The sequence below is a fragment of the Ixodes scapularis genome, unplaced genomic scaffold (genome assembly GCF_016920785.2).
Source record: "Ixodes scapularis isolate PalLabHiFi unplaced genomic scaffold, ASM1692078v2 PGA_scaffold3__209_contigs__length_174095766, whole genome shotgun sequence".
NCBI classification, from domain to species: domain Eukaryota; kingdom Metazoa; phylum Arthropoda; class Arachnida; order Ixodida; family Ixodidae; genus Ixodes; species Ixodes scapularis.
Window position 1 is genome coordinate 119640814 of NW_024609868.1, and position 25050 is coordinate 119665863.

Sequence of the window (25050 nt, forward strand, 5' to 3'; positions counted from 1 at the left end):
ATTTTATGAGAAACGCAACCAATGCTCATAATCAATCTCGGTCTTCCTGGCATGTGCCTCTACTTCACCTGCCAACCGCTGTCCCACATCCCACTTTGGCAGCATCCAGTTGCTATGCATAAGGTTGGATGGTTTTAGAAACTTCCACCACGCTCACCCACTTACTTCACGGACCACTGGTGGCAGTCGTCAGTGGCATTCTCGACGCCCATTGTGACAGCTATGAGAATTAACCACGTCGCAGCTCCGTCCTTGAACATGTGACAGCACCGTCCCATCTGCATTGCACGACCGTGGTTTCGTTTCTTCTCACCACTGTAAGCAAAAAAATACTACTTTTTTATTTTTTCAATTGCCTAATTGTACATCTTTTGGTAAAGCTTATTTTTCGCATCATCTCATTACATCTTGTCCCTCAAGGAAGCTGCGAGCTCTGCAAGATGCGGGGATTTCGAGTCTTTATTTTGGTTGGAGTGTAGGGTGTGAGTAAAAGTGACGGGCAGGAGGGACGAGCAAGATGGTCAGTTGGTGGGCTGCTTCTGTTGCAGACGAAGAGGTGGTTGTGGCCACCACTCGGATCGAGACGATGCTGGGTGACACTGCGGTGGCCGTCCACCCCAAGGACCCCCGGTACACCCACCTGCACGGCAAGTACGTGGTCCACCCCTTCTGCGACCGGAAAATCCCCATCGTGTGCGACGACTTCGTCGACATGGAGTTTGGCACAGGTGAGGGCCGAGACATCAGAGAGTATTGCTATTGATTTTAGTGTAGCATTTGCTATTTATGCGGACGTTGCTAGTATGATTATTTATGATACGGACGGTCAACATCTTATTAACAAAACAAATGGTGTCCATTCAAAATTAAAAGTTTTGTATTACATAAAACTTGCTTCATATAAATGCGAGAAAAAGCGAGGCTGCAATATTTCAATTACATTCAAGAACTCAAATTGTCCGTTCCCTTAAATTATGGTCCCGACATTATTCAATTTGTTGATCATGTAAAAACTCTCTTTTTTTTTTAATGTGTCTTGGAGCAAGCATATCACACACATCTGCGGTAAGCTTTAAGAAATAGTAGGCATAAATATAAAACTACAAATTTATAAATCATCTTTTCTATCCCAGCTCATGCTACGCGCATCTAGTGTTGGCATCTACTAGTTTAAAAGATTTGAATATACTCGGAGGGTTACCAAAAAGAGCTATTCAAGCAGTAGCTAATGTTTCTGCAATTTCCCCAACATTACCTTTATTTCATGTGTATTCAACAACCGATGTATACAAATTTTATTCCCAAGAATCAATATTAACATACAGTAATCCCTCGTTATAATGAAGTTAACGGGGTGGCAAAACAATTCGATATAAGCGGTAATTCAATAAAAGCGAGAGAGCCAAAAAAGGAGCCACAGCAGCCTTGATAGTGGACGGGAACACTGCGGAACACTCTGAAAGCGTATTGAATCAAAGAAGCCTTGGTTATGAAAAACTCTTAGCAGCTTTTAAAAAATTAAATAAGTAAACTTTGCCGATAATTTAATCCGGGCATTGGTTCTCCTCTAACCGCTATCGGTTCTCCTCGAACTGCTCCTTACATTGCAAGAACACTGTCACCGCCTCTGCACTCCAGTTTGTTTCAAAGCAGCCGTAGAATGTCTTGCATCTTCATGGTCGTCGGCGTTTCTCGAGGTTGACGTCGCTTCATGTTTACCCTGGCCACACGCAAGGCCTACAGCATCTGTGACAGGAGCAACAATGGGAATGTCCGCATCAACGAGCGCGAACGAATCAAAGTTATCCTCAGTGGCTTTGCCAACATGCTTGCACACACTTCTGTAGAGATTGTTGCAGCTCTGTGAATCGTGCACTGGCTCGGCAAGCACGCTCTCGAGAGAAAATCTGATGTGCAATTGGCAATCTTCCATCTTTGGGTCGCGAGCACACTTGCAAGCAGTTGGCAGTCTTCCATTTTTGGGTCGCGAGCACATTTTCTCTTGCATGAGAAATTTCTCGAACCCGTCCAGTATGCCTTGCTCATTCTGCAAAATGGCGGACCGTGTCGAACAGCTGATGCCGAAATGTTGAATTCTTTGGCAATTTCGAACCTGGGACGGCCACTTTTCTCAACCTCGCAGATCTAAGCGACTTTCGCTAAACACTCCCACTCTTTCATACGACGCACGTGTACGCCGCAGGCGTTCGCGTTGGGGGCTCTCGAAGGGATGATCTCCTCCGGCCTTCATCGGCTCTATCGCTCCCTTGACCCAATTTCGACAGGGGTCGGGCAGTGTCGGCCGCGGGCGCCGTGAGTAGGTTGGAACGTGGATGCCGCTCCCTGCCCACATCGGCGCATCAGCATCGGAAGCGATGCTTTGCGCACACCTTCGTCACCCATTTGCTCCGTTTTCTTGTTTGCCATTTCCCAGTTTGTCGTTTGCCTCGGTGGAGAAGGGGAAAGTGACGCAAGGGTCTCCGTGTGCCTCTATGTAGGCTTGCATGCTTTTGGCACCGCGGCCTTCGTAATAAGCATCGTCAGCCGCTGGTACACTTGGAATGATCCAGTTCAAAATGCAAGCGTTTCGGTCGGGACCACATTGAACTTCGATAAAGGTGATAATTCGAAAAATAACTATTTCGTTATAACAAGGGATTACTTTATGAGTGTGCCATGAAACTCGTAGAATATTAGCGCACAAGACAAAGGAGGACAGGAAAGGAGAAGTGCTTGTCTTTGTCTTACATCTTTGCGCTAATATTTTATGATGTTCAACCAACTAGGCCACCAACTTCTTTTGTGCCATGAAATGTAAATACGAAACATTTCTAAACATCGCTGACCTCCGTTTGTGCACTTCAGTACATCAAGCTCGTCAGATACATCCATGGCATATTCCCCAATCATGCACTAACTTTGGACGTCAGAGTTAAATATACACTGCCCAAACTACTAAATCACCTTGCTACCCTAGAAATTGATCTCGCCTCACTAAACAAGACTGCTGTACTTAACTGTGCATAAAATCTTACATAACCTGTATAAATTTTTTTTTTTTTTTAATATTAATATTAATGTTAATTCTTTTCAGTGTAGTGTTGTCGGCGCTTGTCTTATAGGGGTACCAATGGCTCGCAAATCTTCATAAAAGGGGCTTTTTTCCTTGGTACCTACCATCGCTCATGATGGAAATAAACAATGTTTCAATACCATATGTGGTTCATTTGGGCTGGATATGGGCCTGGTTTCGGCTTGATATGAAGGGGATTTAGACCTCATATACCGTAGGCCTTGATATGGGCCTTAGTAAAACCTCATCGACACATTTGTGAAGGAATCATGGGAAAAATCTTATAATCTGGGAAAACGTAAAAAAGCCCTTGGGTGGCTGGGAGCTTGGCAAGTCTTGTGGTTTTGAACGTAAAGGCCGGTGAAAAAAAAAACCGGGAGCGTATCAGCACGGTTCTACTGTATAAGCCTGATCTGAGCCTGATATGGGCCAAAAATGAGCACCCAGGGTCCCGCATGACCTACACGTTGCATCTTGATTCATCACGAGGCTCCCAGATTATGCTTAGTAGAAGAGCGTGTTGGTTGAAGTCATGGATGAAGAAAGAATGAAAGATGTAGTTGTGTTGTCCCTGTTTTAATTGTTTATTCTTTCTTCATCCATGATCCCAGATTATCTTTTTAATTATCCTTTTGTAACATAAAACTGAGGAACAATTTTTTTTTTTTGTACTAGTTTTCAGTTTAAAGAAATCTGCCTGTTTCACTTGCACCGAGTCTTGTTTACTTACTCGTTTAAAGTGTCTTTTGCTCCTTACCTCATGTTGCCCATGGTGGCTCCCTAAGACGCCCTTTCTGTGGAACTGCAGGGGCCGTGAAGATCACGCCCGCCCACGACCACAATGACTACGAGGTGGGCAAAAGGCACAAGCTTCCCTTTATCACCATGATAGACGACAACGGGAACATCTGCGCGGGATGCGGACAATTCTCGGTGGGTGCCGGCTGTCCCGTTTTTGTTTTTTGGAGGCTCAATCGGTTATACCTATTGTGTTGTTATACTTTACATTGTTTTAAATTTTCAAGCTCCATATCTCGCTAATTTTTGGAAATGTGGGTTTCTGGAATATTTTTTCAGGCCGCAAAATTTCGTGATTGGGAGTGGTGTGCTGTGTACTTGCTACCATAGGATATGTGTTTGTGTGATAAATTCTTTGTAACAACTTTAAAATCGTGAATTTAGAAAATTTTAGCTACTGGACGCTAATCCCTGGAACAGGGATGGGCAAAATACATGCAAATATGTATCGAAATACAAATGCAAAATACTTCGTCAAAAATGTATTTAATTACAAATCTAATTACATTTCCAAGAAAGCATTTAAGTACAAGATACAAATACAACCAATTGTATTTGGTCTCCCCCAAATACTTTTCCAAATACATTCCTCAAAATTTGTGTCAGCGACTTCAGGGCACCTGCAACGAGTTTCTGGGTATCTCATTTTAATTTTGCATTGCACACTCGGGAGTTAGTGTGCGAGGCTCTAGTAACGTAATAGAAATATAATAAAAAAATTCAATCAGCTTGGACATAATAGGTGAAAAAAACTACAGAGCTTCAAGCAGCTTTTTTTGTCGATTACATTTTGGTACACCAACAAAGAACTGAGACGACCAAGACGCTCAGCACTAGCCAGGTAATTTTTTATTGTTGCAACTCGCACCAGTTACAAAAATCTGGACGACCCGCACATTTAGAATGTTCCAGGCAAAAATATAGATGGAAATCAGGCTGGAAAGCATCACAAGTTGTCGCAGGCACTTATTTAGCCAGTCTGCCTGTGAACGTCGATTTCGTCGCTATTCTTGCTCTGGACTAGCACCGTTATCACTAAGTCACTAAACGCTTGTGCTTGATTCAGATACACTGCATTTGGTGCAGGATGTAGTTTTCTTCCTGCTCTGGACACGTCTTAGGATGAGCAAAATGAGTCGTGACAATAAATTTGAGGGATGTATTTTCGCCCACAAAATTGTATTTAATTACAATTGTATTGAAATACCCACATTTTAGTATTTAAATACACACGTCAAATAGTACATTACCCAATTTGTAATTAAATACAAATGCAAAATACACAAAGTATTTAATATACGTATTTCAAATACTTGTATTTGAAATACTGCCCATCCCTGCCCTGGAAGATAACTCACCCCCTATTTTTGCCTTGATTTGCTATTCCTTTTTAAACACCAAAAGATGGCCCAGACCTAGATACTAATCGTAGTGTTCGGATCAACGGTGACCTCAGCATAAATGCGTCTAGTTAGCTATGGCGGGACAAAATGAACATTGCTGACTGGGAAGTATAGTTATCTTTGCTCCACTGCCCCTTGCCACGATAACAAGTTTGACGGGGACACATAATCTAAAAATGGCATTTTTTGCAACTTTTCTCGATTGCACTCAGAAAGTTAGTTCATGCTTGTTTTCACCCAATTTGCTCTTGATTTTAGGTAGGCTCTCTCTCGGGATATTACGGTAGGTCTTTAACAGTATCAAAGTGATACTGCAAGGCTCTGCTGTGAGCCATAACAGTAGGTTGTCTTCTTGCTACGGTTTTGAGGGCTTAACTAAACTATTGAGTGTTGCGGGCATTACTAAAATGTTTGAGTCGGTCCCAGTTGCGAATTGATATTCGAAAACCTTTCCCTTTATCTCTTTCTGTGATTGATATTGCATCATAAATTCTCAATGACGGAACGGAAGAAATTAATACTTGGTTGGCCGCTGATGATTGAGTGTAAACATTACGGCATACTCATTGTTGCTCTAGTTTCTGGTGACTGGGCATTTGTTTCGATTATCAAACGTGATTCACGGATGTCATTTCTAAACTTCTTAGGAATATATCATACAGCACGTTTTTGGAGATGTTTTAGTTTCATAGTGCCATCTGGCGCTTGGGGAAACCAAATGGTGCTACGTATTTGTATTCTGGCATTGACCTCGCCAGAGTTTTATATGCTAGCATTTCTTTCTCTAAATCTTGATAAAGGGTTTGCCTGGGTGCTAGAAGCTTGCCCCTAGACTTGTTATGCAGCATAACTAAAATATTATTACCAGTGAATTTACTACTTACTATTAAAACAGCCATAATGGCCAAATTATGACTATATTAAATCAAAATACCTTTCTTTGGATGGGCCATTTCCGTTCGTGCCCACTTATAACGAAGTCGGTTACAACGAAATGGCGGCTATAGTGAAGCGATCACGACTTCCCAATCCTGTTTGCATTTTTTCAATGTATTTCTGTCTGTTTTTAGCGAAGGAAATTGAGCAGCTCTCGCAGATAAAGCAAAAAGAAATTTTGTGATAATTTTAAAAAATAATAGAATTTGCAAAGGCTATCAAGTTGCAGAGAATCGCGCTTTGCTGTAGCCTCAAAGCAGGCAGCTCGAACGGGCAGCAGACGATGCTGCAAATGCCACAGGCGGCTGCCTCTGCGTCGTCGTCTGCTGCTGGGAGGCGGCTTTTCTGCATCGCACGTGGCATTCTGATAGGGGTGTTTAGAGCGCTAGCGACAATGTACCGACGGAGAGAGCCTAGATTTAAAAGAAAGAGCAACTCCGCTCATGGCAAGCATTTTCAATTTTAGGGCAGACGCTTTCTGGGCAGATTGGCACAAGTGCGCATGCATTAGGTTGTCATGTGACAAGGAATCCGAGCGGAGAGGCAGAGACGTTTGCAGATGATGAGTGCTTTTGACTACTTGCAGCTCCTTATGCAAATGCGGTCCACAAACCAAGTGACCCTGATTGAGCAGTTGCCCCCTCTCTTACGTGTAGGCTCTCTATACCGACAAGATGCACACTTGGTGTTGTGCGCACTCATGCATGCAAATATCCATCATACCGGATATCCGGTTAATCCGGAGGAAAATAAATCCAGTTCTCGATACTGGTTATCCGGGCCGTGTTCCAAAATTTACTCGATCCTACTCCAGGGTAAGGGTTTTGTACCTTGGCGTTCTAAAACCTACCCGCGTCCAGCGTTTTTCAATCTGTGTTGTCACGTGAAACGACCCGCCGGGGTAACTCGGATTCATTTGGGTAAGATTTGGAACACAGCCCCGGTTATTTGGATCCTTTAATTATACGAATATCCGGTTTGTAGAACCAGATGGCCGGATGTTTGAATACAAATACCTGGTTTCGAACCGGATATTCATGTTCACTATCATATTCACCATCTCATGCAGAGTCCACTGCCTGTGTGCACTAAGGGAGAGTAGCTTGAGAGTATGGAAGGCTCTGGAAGATTGCCAAGTTTATCAGCCTGATTAGCAGTAGTATCGCTTCATCCTAGGAACAACTATGAAGTGTACAGATGGTGTACATTAAACTATCTGTTTAAGAACTCTGTGAACATAGGCATCTGGGTACTCAGAGAATCACTAAACCATTGTGATGCTAGAACGTTTCACGTGTGCAACACAATTGCCAAAGTGTGAGACAAAACTACAAATGGTGGCCGACTGTTCAACTTCTCTTGCAGGGCATGAGGCGGTTTGATGCCCGCAAGGCCGTGCTAGAGTCCCTGAAGGAGAGGGGCCTGTACAGGGACACCAAGGACAACCCCATGGTAGTGCCCATCTGCAGGTGAGCCATACTGGAATGCTGAGGTGAAGGCAAACTTGCATGACTTACCGCAGCGGTTCTCAAACTTCTGGCTGTCATGGACCCCCTGATCCACTCAGAGGTTGTTTAGTGCCCTTAAATTTATTAATGTAAAAAGGTAATTACTTAGAAATAATTAATGACTTAATTATTCCAAACTTTATTAATTTTCCTCAATGGGCCCCGTGCAGGGACCCAAAAGACATCAACCTTTCTTTTTGGGTAATGCATAGTTTCCACAAAATTGAATTTGCCGGAGTTTCGTAAAACACCCTGTTTGGTGATGCTGGCCTGCGTGCTCAAATAGCACGCGACTGAATTTGCCTTTTTAGTCCCAGGGCAGTCAACGAGCCACTCCGTCTTACTACATCATTGCTGGGGCTAAGCCGTGGCTTTTAAATAAATTTTACCTTGAAAATATTTACCCGTTGAAGGACCGTGTCACTTGAGGGTCATTCACTAGGAGGAATTATGGTACAGACAAAAGTAGAAGCAACCGATTCTTGTCTTCCTCACAATCCCTTCCTTCCTTTCTGCCTAGCCGTTCCAAAGACATTGTGGAGCCACTGCCCAAAGTGCAGTGGTTCATCGACTGCAACAACATGGCTGCCCGAGCCGTGAAGGTGAGCCGGTTCATGCGGTGCTCTTGGTCGGGACGTTTCGAGCCGACTCGTAAAATCTTGCTTCGAAATTCTAGGATGTGAAGGAGGGCAACCTGAAGCTTATACCCGAACAGCACGTCAAGATTTGGAACTACTTCCTGGAGAACATTCGGTCAGTTCGGTCCTCTAGTCACCGACGGGTGGCAGCTTCTGTTTCGCTATAGTCTGTTGTAGGTTGAGAAATTTAGTACAACAGGCTCCTTTTAAAAAAGACTTCCGCTCCTTCCAGTTTAACGGAGCGAACATTGGAGCCTCTCCTCATCTCCAGCATTCGCTCTGCCAAAGTGGAAAAAGGGGAGGACTTTGTGGGAGGAGTTTATGATGCCCTCAATAACCTTTCCCTTATTAAAACTGCTCACGAATTTCGACATGCAGTACAAAGCACGCTCAGTGTGAAGGCTTGATTTGAGGCTCTGTGTTTGTGTTGTGTTCTCCACGAGCTCAGTCTTGCTAGTTGGCACGCTTGTCTGCGTGACTTTTTAACGCAGTGTGCACTAGCATACGGGTGGTTCCTAGCAGTGTTCCATTTTGCACTCCCGTGATGGAAGAGTGTCGCGTCGGCGCTCGGCTGGAACTCGCATCCCTGCGACGGAACGGTAGTTTTGGGCGAACTCCGACTCGACGTTCGTGATATGGCAGAACCAAAGCTGGGTGTACGACTGCGGGAGATGCAAACTAAGTTTGCCAGCCCCGCTGCAGTTTTAAGCTCTAACAGGACTTTCTTTCAAAGATGCAGCAAATGACACCGTTCATGCCGTTGAGGCACGAATTGAATGCCGAGTTAATCTGTAGAGGATTCCCGCGAAGTGACAGCTAATATACCTTATGTGCTGTCCTTCGCTTATGCTTCCTTTCCCTCTCCAGAGGACATAGAGGAATTGTCCGTTGCCTCAGTCCGTTCTGACGCCGTGCTGTGTCCTTTCCAGGGATTGGTGCATCTCTCGGCAGCTCTGGTGGGGGCACAGGATTCCCGCTTACTTTGTGGAAGTCGAGGGACAGCAGGCTCCCCCCGGAGCGGTGAGGCGGGGCTCCGACATTTGAAACCCCGGATCTAGTTGCGGGTTTGGAGTGTGGAGTGGACTTTGCGTGTGTAGTCCAAGCTCTTCCAGATTTCTAAACAGAGCCAAAACTGCCTGCATAGGTTGGCATCTGTTTTGTGAAATTGCCAGGAGGATCATACATATAGTAAAGGTTATTCTACTTTGCAGCCCATTTGTTGAAGATTTTTACAACAATGCGAATAAGTTACTGCGTAAGTGGGGTTCTGTGTTTTCAGTACGTACTAATAGACTTCGAAAAGTAACCTTCGAGTCAGTTTTATGAAAATTGGAGACAACCAATAAAGTCTGCTTAAAAGCTGTCCTTGAATAAGAAAAACCTGAGTTGAATGGGAAGAAATCGCTTTATCTACCTTTTTTTTAATTTTCGGCGCATACATGCTAGTCACCAATTGCCTCTTGGATGTAGCAAGATTTTGCTGTTAGGCAGCATTAGAAATTTGCTGAATGACCAAGGCTTGAAACTAACATGAATTTAACACAGAGGATATGCTTAAGTTCCGGGTATTCGGACTCATCCGGGGAAAGCAGAGGTGCAGAGTTGTGGCTGCATCTTTGTCTTTCCTCACTGTTCTTTTCACATGACTTCGACTTTTAATTTCTTGCGTCTTTCGAGATGTATTCCTAGAGTGGTGCAACCCTTTTCGTTCTTTTCGAGTCTCTTGCACTCTAAGGACAGACTAATGCCTCGTCCCCACTTCAGGAGAGCAACAACGACTACTGGGTGAGCGGAAGGACGCAGGACGAAGCCGCAGAAAAAGCCGCCAAAAAGTTTGGCGTCTCCAAGGACAAGATCAAGCTCACCCAAGGTTAGCTCGATCCAACCGGTTCACCCGTTGGTTGAAGTGCGTGGAGGTGGTGGCTAATGCGACTCTGTCTTTGACAGACGAAGATGTCCTGGACACCTGGTTCTCGTCTGCTCTGTTCCCTTTCTCTATTTTTGGATGGCCAGATCAGGTGAGACCCAAGCGCAGCTGTAAAGTTGCACTGTCTATCTACCTGCTCTACTATTTATGGCTTTGGTGGAGCACCAGGTAGTAATCCCGTACAATGCTCGGAGTAGATTGTGCGTCTCGGGAGCCTCTCTTCGCATTGTCCCGTTGGTTACTTTTACCGAAGCACTCCTGCCAGCCCGGAATTTCTGGTTCTTTTTGAAGATCTTTAAATGATGAACTATTTATGGGTCCCTTATGGAACACAAAAATTGCACGTATCTACTTTTAGTGTGAACACATTAAAAAGCAAATGCGCCGGCCCTTACAGCATGACGTTGCATCTTCTCACGCCCGTTCCGGCAGCATCGTTTCTACCAGGTTCTAACGCAGAACAGGGTTAAGGTTTGGGATCCTTGAGGATGGCGTTACGTGACGCCACAATAAACAGGTTCTAAGTTGACCGCAATCCCCCCACGGAATGCGACGAAAGAACACACTCTGTGCGTACCGAATTTATCCTTAGTAGGATCAAGGCAAATCAATCACATTTCTTCGCTTTTCTGTCCACACTTTGTGCAACACTGAGCACCCCAAATTTAGAGTGGGAGGGGACCCGGGGATGACTACATGAGATTGGAAAAGTGGGGGGAAAAAGCCAGCAGATTTGAACTTTGTAACCAGTTTTGAGCGTGCGGGGGCACTGCGTCGGGGCGATGCTTTGCCAAAATATTGATCATAGATTTTTGTCCAGGTTGTGCCACATATTATTTCTGCAAACTATTTCCACACCATTTTGATGTCGTTCGTGAAGAAATTAATTTTTGAGCTGACACACGCATACCTTTCTCATTAGTATTACTTGCTCTACCGGCTGTATTGAGCAACAGCAGTCTGATATCCATGTGCAACATAATGGCTTATACGATACTGACCTATGCAAAATGCCTCCTGAAGCCCATTGTGGACTGCCATTTTTAACGCAGTTTATTTTCTTTCTGTAATGCACTCCCGTAACGGAGGATTGTCACTCGAGTGCTGCGTGAGCATATGGCTGGGACATATTTTCTCACCGATGGATTCTCACAGACGCTAGCACAGCACTCGTGCCAGAGAACGCCTCATGTCCGGCACTACTCTATAGACCTTCTTCACATGAACATCATTATCTTCAACCACGAAACATCCAGCATCGAGGAACATATTGTTTTGCTCTCGACGCGCACTGGGAAGTGTTCACGTTTTAATTGTGACTGTCACTCAGTTTTGTTTGACCTCTTCTGTATATTTTTTCCTGATTCCGGGTTCTAAGGTCTTCAACATCCTGAAAACTCTGGATTTTTGGAATGAGAAAGGAGATGACACAAAAAGGGCCGTTCTCTTTGTTGTTCCAAGTCTCAGGTTTTCAAGAAGTTGCCTGCATGTTTTTCGTTATTTCTGTAAGGATTTGGTTTTGGTTTTCGTTCCTTATACTGGATATGTGAACTATGTGGCTTGGGACTAGGGTAGATAGAAAAGGTATATCGGTGCTTGTGCTACGGGCGACGTGTACCGTTCGGCTTGGCTCGTTAATGTGCGTCCCCTCGGTTGAGAGAGACGCGTCCCGATCCCTCCCTGCCATATTTCAGACGGCAGATCTTGCGGCCTTCTACCCGGGCACCTTTCTGGAGACTGGCCATGACATCCTCTTTTTCTGGGTGGCCAAGATGGTCATGCTGGGAAGCCACCTCATGGGCCAGCTGCCCTTCACTGAGGTAAGCTTCGAGACGGCTTTTATATGGTAGCTGTTAGTGCCCCTTCCGGGAAAAAAATGCTCATGTACGAACACGAAACCCCACTCTACAGCAGAGGCACTGCTCTGCTTTTCCCCGTCGTTTCTCACACATGGCAAGGCTCCCTCTCACTCCTTGTCACCCCCCACCTCCCCGCTGTAGGCCGCCGCTGTTCTGAAAAACCTACGGGATTGCGGAGAAAACGCTCTCCCTTCCTCCCCACCCTCCACTCCTTCGGTAGCCACCATTGCAAAATACCCACGTGGTTACACTGTGCGGACACATTCCCTCGCCTCCCCGCTGCCGCCACCCAGGTTCCACTCTTGTGTGCTCTCCGCTCCTCTACAGAACAACTCGCGTGCACACTTTCGCTTCTTCCACCGCAGGCGCAGTCACAGGCTCCCCCGTTCTAAAAAAAACGTTTCAGCCACAAAAAAAAAAAAAAAGGTGTTTCTGTGTCTTTTTCTAACACATGCAACCAAAGCACAGATCTCGCACACGTCTCCTACATCAACTCCTCCGAAAACAAAGAACCCATTGTAGACTTTGTACACCACACTGGCAGAAGGCAAATCTTCTTTTACATGGCTTTCCACAATGCAGCAGCTACCGCTGTCAATCACAGCACGCTATGTGTGGTCGTTTGCAATTTTTTTACTTTGGGGTTTTTTGTTTGGCACTAACACGACCAACCTACTTCAAACAAGTTTGCATTCTTCCGTATGAAGCGCTCAATCCAGGTCACGATCTTTCCCTTCGCTGTGCCAGGAAACGGAGGGGGTGAATTCGTTGCCTTCTCCTTTCTTGCCATAAAAAAGAAAAAGGGTGTAGTACTTTGCTCGTGCATTTTATGCAGACCATTGGCATAACCCCACCGGGTGCAGCCAGCTTTGTCTACTGGGTGATGGAACGTGGTCTGAACATGCACAGTAGCATTCTTCTCTGGAATATCAGATGCCCCACATGCCTACGCTAGCTCAGTGACTGATTTTTTCGCTTCTGCGATGAACACTGGGAAGGTGAATAGAAGTGGGATGCTTATTCAAATAATTCGGGTATTTTAGACTGTGGAGTAGGCAGACTAGGGCCATAAAAAGACAGTGTCAAGGCCGCTTCTGTGCATCCTTAACTAATATTGTGCCTCTGGTGCTGCGAGGGCAGGTGATGTAGGCATGAGTGGATGAAAAGCCAAGTCGATCATTTTAAACGTGTAACATTTATACGGCCAGCCTTAGAGATTTTGTGTCTGCAGATATAGCCTCAATGAAATCACAGTGTGATGTGACGTCCTTCCAAATGCACTCTGAATTAGTAGTACAGTCGACTCTCATTAATTCAAACTCGAGGGGGGCCGAAAATTTGTTTCAATAAAGCAAAGTTTCAATTATCAGGAGTTTCTTCCCATAGAGACGCATAGGATGGGACCTGCACGTTAGTTTGAATTATCCGTAAGTTTGAATTAAGAGATTTTGAATTAACGAGAGTCGACTGTATTAAGAGCTATTCATTGATGTCATGTGACATCATGACATCATGTGACAGTGTGACATCATGGGCTATGTTCCAAATCTTACCCTAGTAACCTGTCTCCTACGTCAGCGGGTAATACCACGTGACATCGCGAGTAAACAATCCGCGACTCGATTTTGGAACGGCCGGGATAATTACCTGGGTACTATGTGGATTGGCTTCATCTTGGGCTACGGCAAAAAGAAAACACAGCAGCTATGGCAGAAAATAGCAGACGGTCCTTTTGATCATGGAGAAAGTGCTGTAAATGACTAAATTTTCACGAGAACCTATTTTTCACGAATTGCCTACATTTCGCGAAAAATAGGTCCCGCGAACAATTTTGGATTAAATGTATACACATTGGAATCTATATTGAGATCCCACCATGTCGCGAAAGTTAGAACCCGCGAATTGTTCCAAAACTTCAGCTTTGACCTAAATTGCAAAATATTGAGCTCGCGAAAAATAAGTCGTTTACAGTACTTGAAGAGACAATAATATTAATGAAGATGCGGTGTTTTCTTGGGTGGATTCACCAGCTCCTTTTACTCACCATCCTTTTAAGCTGTTTAATGAGATCAAAATTACTTGCTCCTTACAGTTAGTCATCAAAAATTTGTTTTTATTTATCAGGGCGATCGCTATAATTCTGGTCCAGGTGTGCCCTAAACGCATATATTTCATGCATTGTAATTTGCGTTGATTATGTTTTGCAGAAATTGCTTCCACACGGTGTAGCGGTATAGTGCAGGGTGCTGTTTCAAGAGTGATATGCAATTTACGTTTGTGTGAATATGATTACAATGAAATCCTCAAAGCCTTCACTGCTTTAAAAGCATTGTCCTCTAATCACACACACTCTGGGGGAAACAAAAAATACTATCTAATCATTTACTGCGTTCAAACACATTCAGCCTTGAACGTGAGAATACGGCAGTCCCTCCAACGCCGACGACGGGGATGCGGAGAAGCTCCTGTTTATGCTTGCACTCTAATAGTAACAAGTATACCTTCCTGAGGGAAGGTGCACAATCTGGATGTGGTGCAATCAATTCCTGCGATGATAAGAGCAAATTGCAGTAATTACACATAAATGGCTGCACCTCATTCTTTGTTATTTAGAATGTTTGCCACCAAAGCCAACAGAGTAAACGAGCTTTGACAGCTGTCGGTGCAGAAAGCAGATGACAAACAAATCATGTGATGTATTTACTTGATTTGGTCTGACACTACCCCCCACTCGAGGAGGGTAGTTTGAGTAATTACTCCGGAGTAAACAACCCGCTTCTGGAACGCGAGTTCTGACGTCATCGAGTAAGCGCGAGTAAGTTTTGAAACACCATGGCTCGAAACCTTTACTCCGGAGCCAAATCAAATAAATTTTGGAACACAGCCATGGTTTCATGTAGCATGGTCTAATATTACATTACCTGGTCATGTATGACAGGTGACACAACAAAGTGACATTGTCACTACCAGTCAAGTAGCATAATGATGTCACATGAAACTATGATGTCAGGTGGCACTGTGATGTCGCATCACTTCAGCAGTGTCATGTGAAACTGAAGTTAGGTGACACCATCTGAAGACATTGTCAAGTCACATGACATGGTGACCTTATGTGATACCATAATGTCACATGAAATCAGATCATTTTGGGTGCGACCAAGACATGACATCATGGTGTCACATGGCGTGACCTGACGTTACATCACCTGGTCACATACGATGAGTGACACCATGACATGACATCGTCACTTCCAGTCACGTGGCACCATTATGTCACGTGACACTGTCAGGGGACTTTATGATGTCACATTCTGACATCACTTTGTTGTCATGTGACACTGAAATTAGGCAACACCATCATGTGACATTGTCAAGTCACATGACACTGATGTCACGTGACATCACATCACATGGCACAATGACGTCGTGATGTCATAGTGTCACATGAAGTCACGTCACATTAGGTGTCATCATAATATGGCATCATGGTGTCATGTGGCATGACCTGACGTTACATTACCTGGTCACTACGACAGGGGACACCACAACATGACATCGTCACTTCCAGTCACGTGGCACCATAATGTCATGGGACACTGATGTCAAATCACTTCAGTGTCACGTGAAACTAAAGTTGGTTGACACCATCACGTGACAGCATCAAGTCACGTGACACTGTGATGTCTCGTGACAGCATGACATCACAAGACACAGTGACATCATGTGATGTGTCATCAATGACGTGAGATCATCATGAGTTGCAATGAATTCTAAACACTGCTGGCACTGCGGTGATCCTGATGGCACCTCTTCTCTGTAAGGTATTCATTTGCTGCACTTGCCGGCACATACTGCTGATTTACCACCTTGCAGTCGCGTCCACATGGGCACGGCATATCAATATTCGAGGGCCTATGAACCATAACGCCCGCGGAAGTCACCCCTAAGAGGCTGTGTTGGCTGCGATCCCAGCCCATTCCACCTCTCAGCACGGCGGCATGTTGTCAATGAAAGAAAAAAAAAGTAAATGGAGCGCGAGAGCAAAGGAAGACACAATCAAAAGGAGGCAAAGGAGCGTTAACAACCAAGGGCAACACTGCCTATGAAGGAGATTGAGCAGACGGATGAAGGACAGCCTCTCAGTGAAGAAGGAAGGAGGGAGAACATGACATCCGGCGCACTGCGCAGTGTCTGTTTTTTTCAGCGATTCAACGTGCCAGGTCCGTCGCATGACACGGGATGCATATGATTGCGTGTTGTGAAGTTCAAACTTGCAATACATTCTTTCTCCGAGGAGTTGGCCAGACACGACCAAATAGTTGTAAAATGCGCGATGTCGGATAAAGTGGGGATGCATAATTGGGGTTGCACGGTACAGCCTCTGCTGTCTGGCAGATTCAGTATAGTACTGGAATAGTTAATACCTGTATTATAAAAACTGCCACATTTGTTTTGTCCTTCCCAAAGGTCCTGCTGCATTCCATTGTGAGGGACGCACACGGGAGAAAGATGAGCAAGTCCCTGGGAAATGTGATCGACCCCATTGACGTCATTCGGGGGATTTCACTGGAGGTGAGACTCGCACCTTTTTGCAGCTAATAGTGGGTTTGCCGGATGGCAGCAATGTGTTTTTGAAAGTGGTGCAAGTAAAAAAATGGGGATTAGGATTTGCTTTTGTTTTATGCTGATTTGAAGGATAGGTGCCAGTCATGATTTGTGACCTTTACCATCCTAGATGTCATTGCTGCATTGCAACACACTGCTTACAACATCTTATCCAGAGATCGCAAAAACTGGGGAATAAATTTTCTATGTAATGAGGCCTCTCACTCTCGGTATTGTAGTACCAGCATACGGTAGGGGCTCGGAACTTCATCTGCTACTTTCATCTCTTCAACATAAACATTTTGTTTTCTTTCTACTATACGTCTTTTCTGCAATATACTAAGTAATATAACGAAGTAAAACGGCGCAAAAAGGTGCAAAAGGAAGATGCACCATTTTAATTCATCTTTAAACACTGCCAGCTAGCCTAGCTCTGAACCTTATAACTAGCTAATGTTTTTGACTCTCTATTGCCCCGGTAGCCTTAGGACCGTTCAAGCAAGAGCAATCAATCAATCGACTGCATAAAAGAGAAAGATGAAATCCCCTAAAGTTTCTTTTATGATTATTTGGGAACACTAAATGGATCAATACATCAAACTTTTTTGTCCTAGAACAAACAACCAAACACTATCATAATAAAATGTTCAAACAATATATATGTGCTTATGAAAATTATACATTTCAGTTTTCCTTCTTTTTAAAAACAATACAGTGCAATCCACGTATGGCGATACTACATAAAACAATGTACTACTTACAGCGATCAGTTTCTAGTGTTTCTAGTCCACATACAATGATGATCGGTTATAACGGTCGAATTTTCGAGTTTTCTCTGTATCGTCATAAGTGGATTGCACCGTAGTTCGCTCAAACAACCATGGAATGTTTTTGTTTGTTTTTTATGTTTTCCACTCCTGCTTGGTCTTGAACGAGACCAGCAGTAGGAATAACTGGGAACTGCCATCATTACATCGAGGTTTCACCATATCGAAGCGCCCCCTGGCTCCGGGGCGTCTTTAACGAGTGGCACGTGTCAACGCAGGACTTGAACGAGCAACTGCTCAACTCCAACCTGGACCCGTCAGAAGTGGAGCGTGCCAAGCAGGGGCAGAAGGCGGACTATCCCAGGGGAATCCCGGAGTGCGGCACAGACGCGCTGCGCTTTGCCCTCTGTGCCTACATGTCGCAAGGTGAGGCCCCTCCGTCGGGGCATTTTCGTGAAGGAACAAAATACATTATGGGAGCTGGCGACAAATATGCGATGCCTGGAAAGCGTCGCCAACTGGAGTGTTTATCACGTCCTCATCCGTGGCCCGATTTCTTGTCGACGATATTGCGGAAGTGTTGTGCCGTTGTCCGACATGGTCCCGGAGGTGGGACAGCAGCTCCGATGAATGCGGCCAATGCCTGTTCTGTTGCAGGTTGCTCGCCAGCTCTGGTCCACGGGAACTTGCCTTAGCAACCACGGGTTGGGACGCCGCAATAGCAGTGACACTTGCGTTTGCTTCTACTTCTTGCTGGAACTTCTACGGCCAACCGCCAGAATGGCGACGTCTGACATCACAGCGCACTAGCTTTTGTGACGTAATTTGTTGCCACTCCCGCACATTGACACATTTGAGCACAATTGAGGACCATTTTCAGTCGATGGTCAGTAGGAAACGTTAGGCACGCCAGTCGAAGACATGTTCCAGGCGCCGCAACTAAATGGTATGCAATGTCACGGCCTTGCTGACTGGTCGTACAAAAGCTGGCAAAGAAGAGTGAACGCACGTGTTGCTGTCGTCGCGGGGTCCGAGCCCTTTTCCATTGACTGATTGGCTGCAGAGAAAGCTACAGCTGTGCTGGCATCTGCCCTATGCACCTGCGCTCCTGTACCACAAACAGGGTCTCGACAAATGGCGGCATTATGCAGTTGTGGAGTCACCAGTCAGAAGCCGAGGTTATAAACATAAAGGCACAATAAGCATACCAGTCGGAGACATGTTTTGGGCACCATGCTACTCGGAAACTTTAAGGTCTTGCATGGTCGGTAGGGCTATCAACAATCGGAATGTCTCTGATAGAATGTCTTCAACCACTGGCACGTGTTGAAGGAGAAGGTCATAGTGTGCACCATGAAGCATTGTGCACAACACTGAAACAAATCGGTTTCTTGACTGACACTCTATCAAGAGAGTTTTAAAGAGGTAGCTTTATAGTGCCACCCAACCTCGGGAGCCACTTAAGCACAAAATGTGCAGGTCGGTCAATTTGTAATTGCTAAACGAGCTTGAAAAAAACGGCAACCGGTGCCAAGGATCAAACCCTGGTCACCGGCTGACTGATCGATGCACCCTGCGTGCAGGAACTGGAGGAGCAGAATGTGGTGTGAGAAAGTGTGCGGAGTGGGGAGGGGTGGAAAGGGAAAGGAAGAGAGGAGCAAAAACAGGTAGTGTAGAAAGAGCGCTTGGAACGGCAAGTGGAAAGGGCAGGAAAGCGCATTTCTCTTCTCTTGGTGACCCTGAAAATTCAGTGCAAAGGCTTTGTATCCGGGTCATGCTGGAGGGCAGTGTGCACGCAGCGTCACAGAGAGACAATGGTGTGATGTAATCTGTTTCCACACAAAAACCCTGCTCTAGGTACCACATAAGCTAAGAGCACTACCCACCCCAGGCACTGAAAGACGAAGGGTCATCCTACCCTAGGCACCACCTGAACTAAGAGGACCACCCACCCTATAAAGCTACCACATTTGAATGCATTTGGCAGAATGACCAACATGCAGCCAATTTTCTACTGTCTCACCTTATGATTAATTGCAGTGGATGCTACAAGCCACCGTGAACCCAGCATCGTGAACATGTCGCATAACTAAGCACCTTGCACATCGCTGTGCCCCTCCTGAAGGCTACGTGACACTCGAGGCTGTTCAAACAGGACACATTTTCTGCGGTCACAGCATTTGCTGTACCAGATGTGGAGGTTTTCCTCCGGTCCCAGTCCGCTTTGGCACATTTATTTTGCCGGGGGGAAAGCTTCCCTCTACTTGTTTTCTCGAACAGTGGCTTGAAGCGTATTCATCATGTGGGTCTGAACAGTCACTCACACGCTCTGTTGATTGTCGTGAAGGCCTCTGCCGTTGTTGTCGGTCCCCGATCTCCTGAAAACCAGAAAAGGGAGTAGACAACAGCGAGGAAGCGAGGAGAAAAACCGAGCTGTTTTTGTGGCTGACGTCCTCGTGGGAAATGTATGCGCACGCCGCAACTTTCATGCTTCTCGAGATACGGCTGCGTTTTGGAACTATAGCTTTACGGCTGACACTATTCAGGTATTTCGGTGTCAGCATTTGTTGTCTGTTGTCGCTGCAGAGATGAAAAACACTTCTCTCCACTCATGGCGCGAGGAGAGAGGTCTGGTGTTCCTATTGCCCGCGCCGTGCGAAAAGGAAAGAGAGAAGTGCCCCGACGACCCGCCAATAAGAGCACGACGACGAGGAAGCGTCAGCAGAGCGTCTTTCCTTGTCGTCTGCTAACGATAACTTCAAAACGGGCGTTTTCAAACATTACTTGCGTTATACGAAATCCCACTTTGGCAGTATCCAGTTGCTATGCATAATGTTGGAGGGTTTTAGGAACTTTCATCGCATTCGATTTCACTGTACCATCTCTACTTCTCGAACGCAACTCGAAAGATAAAATATATTCTGCCAAAACTCCTCGCCTTTCATCCGCCATCCCCGCAAAGCTTCACATGCTTTCTTTACATGTGTCCTCCTCTGCACTCTTCGCTGAATGTTAACATTACCCCCTCCCTTCACCGCTCAACAACATCGAGGAAACCTGCGCCTCCGCTTGTGTCATTCACTGCCACAGGCTTCCTAATAGTGCCGCCGCACCAAGATCGTACTCCCTCCCAGGAGTGAGTGCGGAGGGAACGGCTGGCTTTTGCGTATTACGACCAGCATCGCGCTCACATTGACCATTAACGAGGTGCTGCCTGTGCCACGCGTACATGACAATATGAGAATCCCGAGATATGACAGGACAAGGCGGATGCACGTGCACAGCGACATACAGCTATTGCTTTTGCTTCTTCCACAATGTGGGCAAAAAAGGCACCCGTTTTTTTGCCGTGTGCGGCATCTTCTGTGTCCTGTCAGGGCAGCCCTTTGCACAGCGATCAATTGACTTTGATGACTTGTAGTGCCCTCAGCAGTCCATCGTAGGATTGTACAAAGTGTAATAGTCAGATTTTCTCACCGCATACTTTTGTGTCCTTTGTTTGGATGCAATCTGCAGGCCGTGACATCAACATGGACATCAACCGCGTCGAGGGTTACCGGCATTTCTGCAACAAGATCTGGAATGCCACCCGCTTTGCCCTTATGTCCATCGGAGAGGACTTTAAGCCCAAGGAAGTGGCAGCAGTGAGTTGGGCCCTTGTATTCTATCCTACTGCTTGGTTTCACAAGAGACCCAGTTAAAAATAACCATTGACTCCAATTAGGATATTCAATTGGAACCAACTGGAGTCAATGGAATTCAATTGGTTCTGGGTCATCCAACTGGTCATTCTAATTAGTTTCAATGTTTCCAATTGGTTACACCAACTAGGAACAACAAAATTCAATTGGCACTGGGCCACCTAATTGGTCACTCTAATTGGATTCAATGTTTCCAACTGGTTACCCCAATTAGGACCAACTAAATTCAATTGGCACTCAGCCACCTAATTGGTCACTCTAATTGGATTCAATGTTTCCAACTGGTTATCCCAATTGGGATCAATAAAATTCAGTTGGCACTGGGCCACCTAATTGGTCACTCAATTGGATTCAATGTTTCCAACTGGTTATCCCAATTAGGATCAATAAAATTTATTTGGCACTGGGTCACCTAATTAGTCACTCTAATTGGATTCAATGTTTCCAACTTTATGTTTTCAATGTTTCCAATTGAATTTTATTGATCTCCGATTGGGATCAATAAAATTCAATTGGCACTGCGACAGAACTTGCCATTATCTCTTTCCTCACCACAAAGTTTCCAAAGATCGCAATTTTTTCTTTTTTTCAGTATTGCGTTGCAAAATTTTTTTTCAACATCGCAATTTGAAAGAGGGGAAAAAATTCGTACGCTATTTAATAAATAAATAAAATAAAAACGAAAAAAAAAATCTGTTTCTAGAATTAGTCGGAATTGCCGGCAGCGTCGGTGTACACTGGGCGGCAAAGATGGCGCCGCGAGGACGGAGGAAGCATGAAGCACATGGCGCCGACGGCGTGTACGGCATTCGTAGCATGGTTATGGCAATGATTCAAGAAAGTTCTTTTGTGTTTTACTGCTCTAGAGTGCTCACTGATGCGGTGATAATTACTTCATTTGACCTGCCAGCTTGTTAGAGCGCGAATGAGTGGCAACAAACGTTTATGGGAGCAAGGTAAGAAATTTTCTTTGTCCTTGCTGCGCTGCAGTTTGGGGATTTCGGATTGTTAGATCTGCTGAGACACTCGTTGCTTGATCTTCAGTGAACGATGCGAGCGTGAATATATAGCTTTAGAGAAGAAAATTTTCCGGGCAGCTATCAGTTCGGAAGTTGTTGGGTGTCCGCGAGGAAAGTTAAGTGCATTTTAAGCATCTCAAAACTAAACTGACTGGGCACAGTTTCAAAAATTGAAGCTTTGGGATTTTTCAAAATTAAGCAATTTCGGGAAAATTTTCGATGAGTGGGAAGTGGGGTGGGGGGGTCGGTCGGTCGGTGATGTCGGGTCATTACTTCTGGAAGTTGATGACTTCTAATAAAATAACAGTAGGTACCGAAAATTTCGCATCTCATCCGGCGGACTATTTGCAGCTATGTTTCAAAATTTACTCTGTCTCACTCGGGGTAAGTTCAAAAACCTACCCGCGTCTTGCGTTGCCTCTGATCCATTCGAGTAAGATTTGGAACACAGCCTGCAATGAATGATTTCTTTTCGAGATATGAAAGACACTTATTTTTTCACCCCTGCACACTTTAAGCATATTTCAGGTGCACTGGCCAGCTTTAGAGATGCCTTTGAATTGACTGTTTCTTCTCCTTATAGCAGAGATTATGTCTCACAGGCTCATAGGAAACTTAGTAGTTTTAGACCATCCCAGATGCAAATTTAGCCCAGTCTCGGCAAAAGCTTCATCTCCTAATTTTGACCAGAGTGTTTCAGTCACCCAGGGATGTTTGCCTTTTAATGCAAGGCCTGCAGGTTTATACCACTGCAACTAATTTCTTTGCAGCGAAAAAAAAAAAGTTTAGTATGTTTCTAAGCTTGATTTAAACATTTATAATCCCATAAGGTCATTTAATGCATATTTATCCTTTATTTTAGGGAAGCTGCAGCTGCTATCCTGGAAGAAAACGACGATGCCTAGAAGCAAGAAATCATTTCTGATAAGTTAAATAAAGACTGTGTGATTATCTACCTTTAGATCTAGTTGCAACTTTTTCTAGTTTGGGATATCCAAACACTAATGGTTGTCCCAGTTCGTATTTGTCAATATGATTTGAACAGTTGGACCAATTGCTTTTTTCCTATTGGGAGTCCGAAAACAGAAATAGGTTTTTTCCAATTGGTTGCATCCTATTGACAATGCCGAACTAGTTCGAATTGGTGATGTTCAATTAGATTTCGACAATTGAAACCAATCAACTTTTTCTAACTAGGAGTCCGAAATCACAGATAGGATTCCCCATTGGTTCTAATTGTCGATAACTAATTAGAACCAATTGACTTTTTCTAACGAGGAGTCCGAAATCACAGATAGGATTCCCCATTGGTTCTAATTGTCGACAACTAATTGGAACCAATTGACTTTTTCTAACTAGGAGTCCGAAATCACAGATAGGATTCCCCATTGGTTCTAATTGTCAATAACTAATTGGACCCAATGGTTATTTTTAACTGGGGAGCCTTCTTTCTTGTGGCGTGTTTCCGTTGCATGGTCTGTGCTTGCTACGAATGAGCACTAAAAAATTCTCTTGAAGGGCCCACCTGTCAGCACACTTTTTTCTCTCTCACTGGCATGTAAAACTAAGAGTTAGGCGTTTTTGAGCCCACTCTGTTTGTGGGAAACCTTGAGCTTAGTGGTATTTGGGTCACATGCAAGTTCCCTGCAGGTTGGGAAATCTCGCGAGCGTGTCCCGTCTCCTATGACATAAGCCTCGATAAATTATCTTTTTTTTTCATCCATCACCAAAAAACACTGCATCTGCAGTACAAACCCCCTTCCCCCCCCTTCCCTTTCCTGGGAAAGCACCCCCCAATTTAAAGGAAAATAGATCCTGAAAATACAGAACCCCAGTCATGACCTTTCTGTCGCATTGGCGACATTAAATTCCATTCTCTTTGTGCACCTCTTCCAGGTCTCTGGGAAGGAGTCTCCGATGGACCGCTGGATCCTCTCTCGACTGGCGGCCGCCACGGAGACTTGCAATGCGGGGCTGGAGGCCTACGACTTCCCCCAGGTCACCACCGCCATCTACAGCTTCTGGCTGTACGAGCTGTGCGACGTCTACCTGGTGAGGTGCCCGGCGGTTTGAGCACCGATTCAGACCGCTTCCTAATGAACTTGTGAAAACGGTGTGCACGAAAGGCGACCACCAAGGAAAGGAGCACACACACAGCGGCATATGTGGGCTTTCTACTGCGTCGGCCGTGCCCGGCTCGTCGTACTGGGCGAGTGTCCTCTTGCCGAAAATGAACGTAGCATGTGTGCAATTATCGTGGGTGGCTTTGACAACGGCAGAGGGCAAGTACAGCACCGATATCCTCGCCCTTTAGCCAATAATAGTCGCGGTGGAGGTGCAGTGCGTTCGGCCAATCGTGATTGCGCCGGGGTTCATGTGATCGCGCTCTTTGCCGCCCGGTCCTTTTCACCTTCGGTTGGTCGTGCCCTCGGCGCTCCAAGTCTTTGCGTGCAAGAATCGGGTGGCCGAAGCATACGCTGGAGCAAGCGGCAGCTGCTCGATGGCGTAAACGCACCCGTGGGAGAGACTGTCGTCGACGTGTAGGCACCAACGGTCTCACCCTGGGTGTTAGGGTGGAACGCATTTGATGTCAAGATCATGCTTCGCGTAAATGTGAGGCGGGACGTAGAAGAGAGCCTTACCGAGCGAAGAACGGACACTGTTGTGACCAAGCAATTTGTGCGGCGCGTCAGCGATGTTTGGTGCTAGCCACTCTGTGTGTGATCGGCTGAGGTTTACACGAGACACCGTGCGGTGCAGCATCGCCAGAATTTCCAGTCAATCACGATGCAACATCATCTAAATGTTGCACGAGC

At 45.3% G+C, this 25050-nt stretch overlaps 1 protein-coding gene across 1 annotated transcript in view; it reads left to right on the forward strand.

The window, feature by feature from the left end:
* The window catches only part of LOC120836303 (valine--tRNA ligase), a 58680-nt gene that overhangs the window by 20623 nt on the left and 13007 nt on the right, over nucleotides 1-25050 (forward strand). The window contains exons 9-21 of the mRNA XM_040209087.2: nucleotides 549-728; nucleotides 3882-4006; nucleotides 7576-7679; nucleotides 8239-8320; nucleotides 8395-8471; nucleotides 9286-9376; nucleotides 10121-10226; nucleotides 10304-10374; nucleotides 11978-12103; nucleotides 16610-16714; nucleotides 17793-17940; nucleotides 21031-21158; nucleotides 24131-24286. Of these exons, the coding sequence (XP_040065021.1) occupies nucleotides 549-728; nucleotides 3882-4006; nucleotides 7576-7679; nucleotides 8239-8320; nucleotides 8395-8471; nucleotides 9286-9376; nucleotides 10121-10226; nucleotides 10304-10374; nucleotides 11978-12103; nucleotides 16610-16714; nucleotides 17793-17940; nucleotides 21031-21158; nucleotides 24131-24286 (1499 nt within the window). The remainder of the gene's footprint in view (nucleotides 1-548; nucleotides 729-3881; nucleotides 4007-7575; nucleotides 7680-8238; nucleotides 8321-8394; nucleotides 8472-9285; nucleotides 9377-10120; nucleotides 10227-10303; nucleotides 10375-11977; nucleotides 12104-16609; nucleotides 16715-17792; nucleotides 17941-21030; nucleotides 21159-24130; nucleotides 24287-25050) is intronic.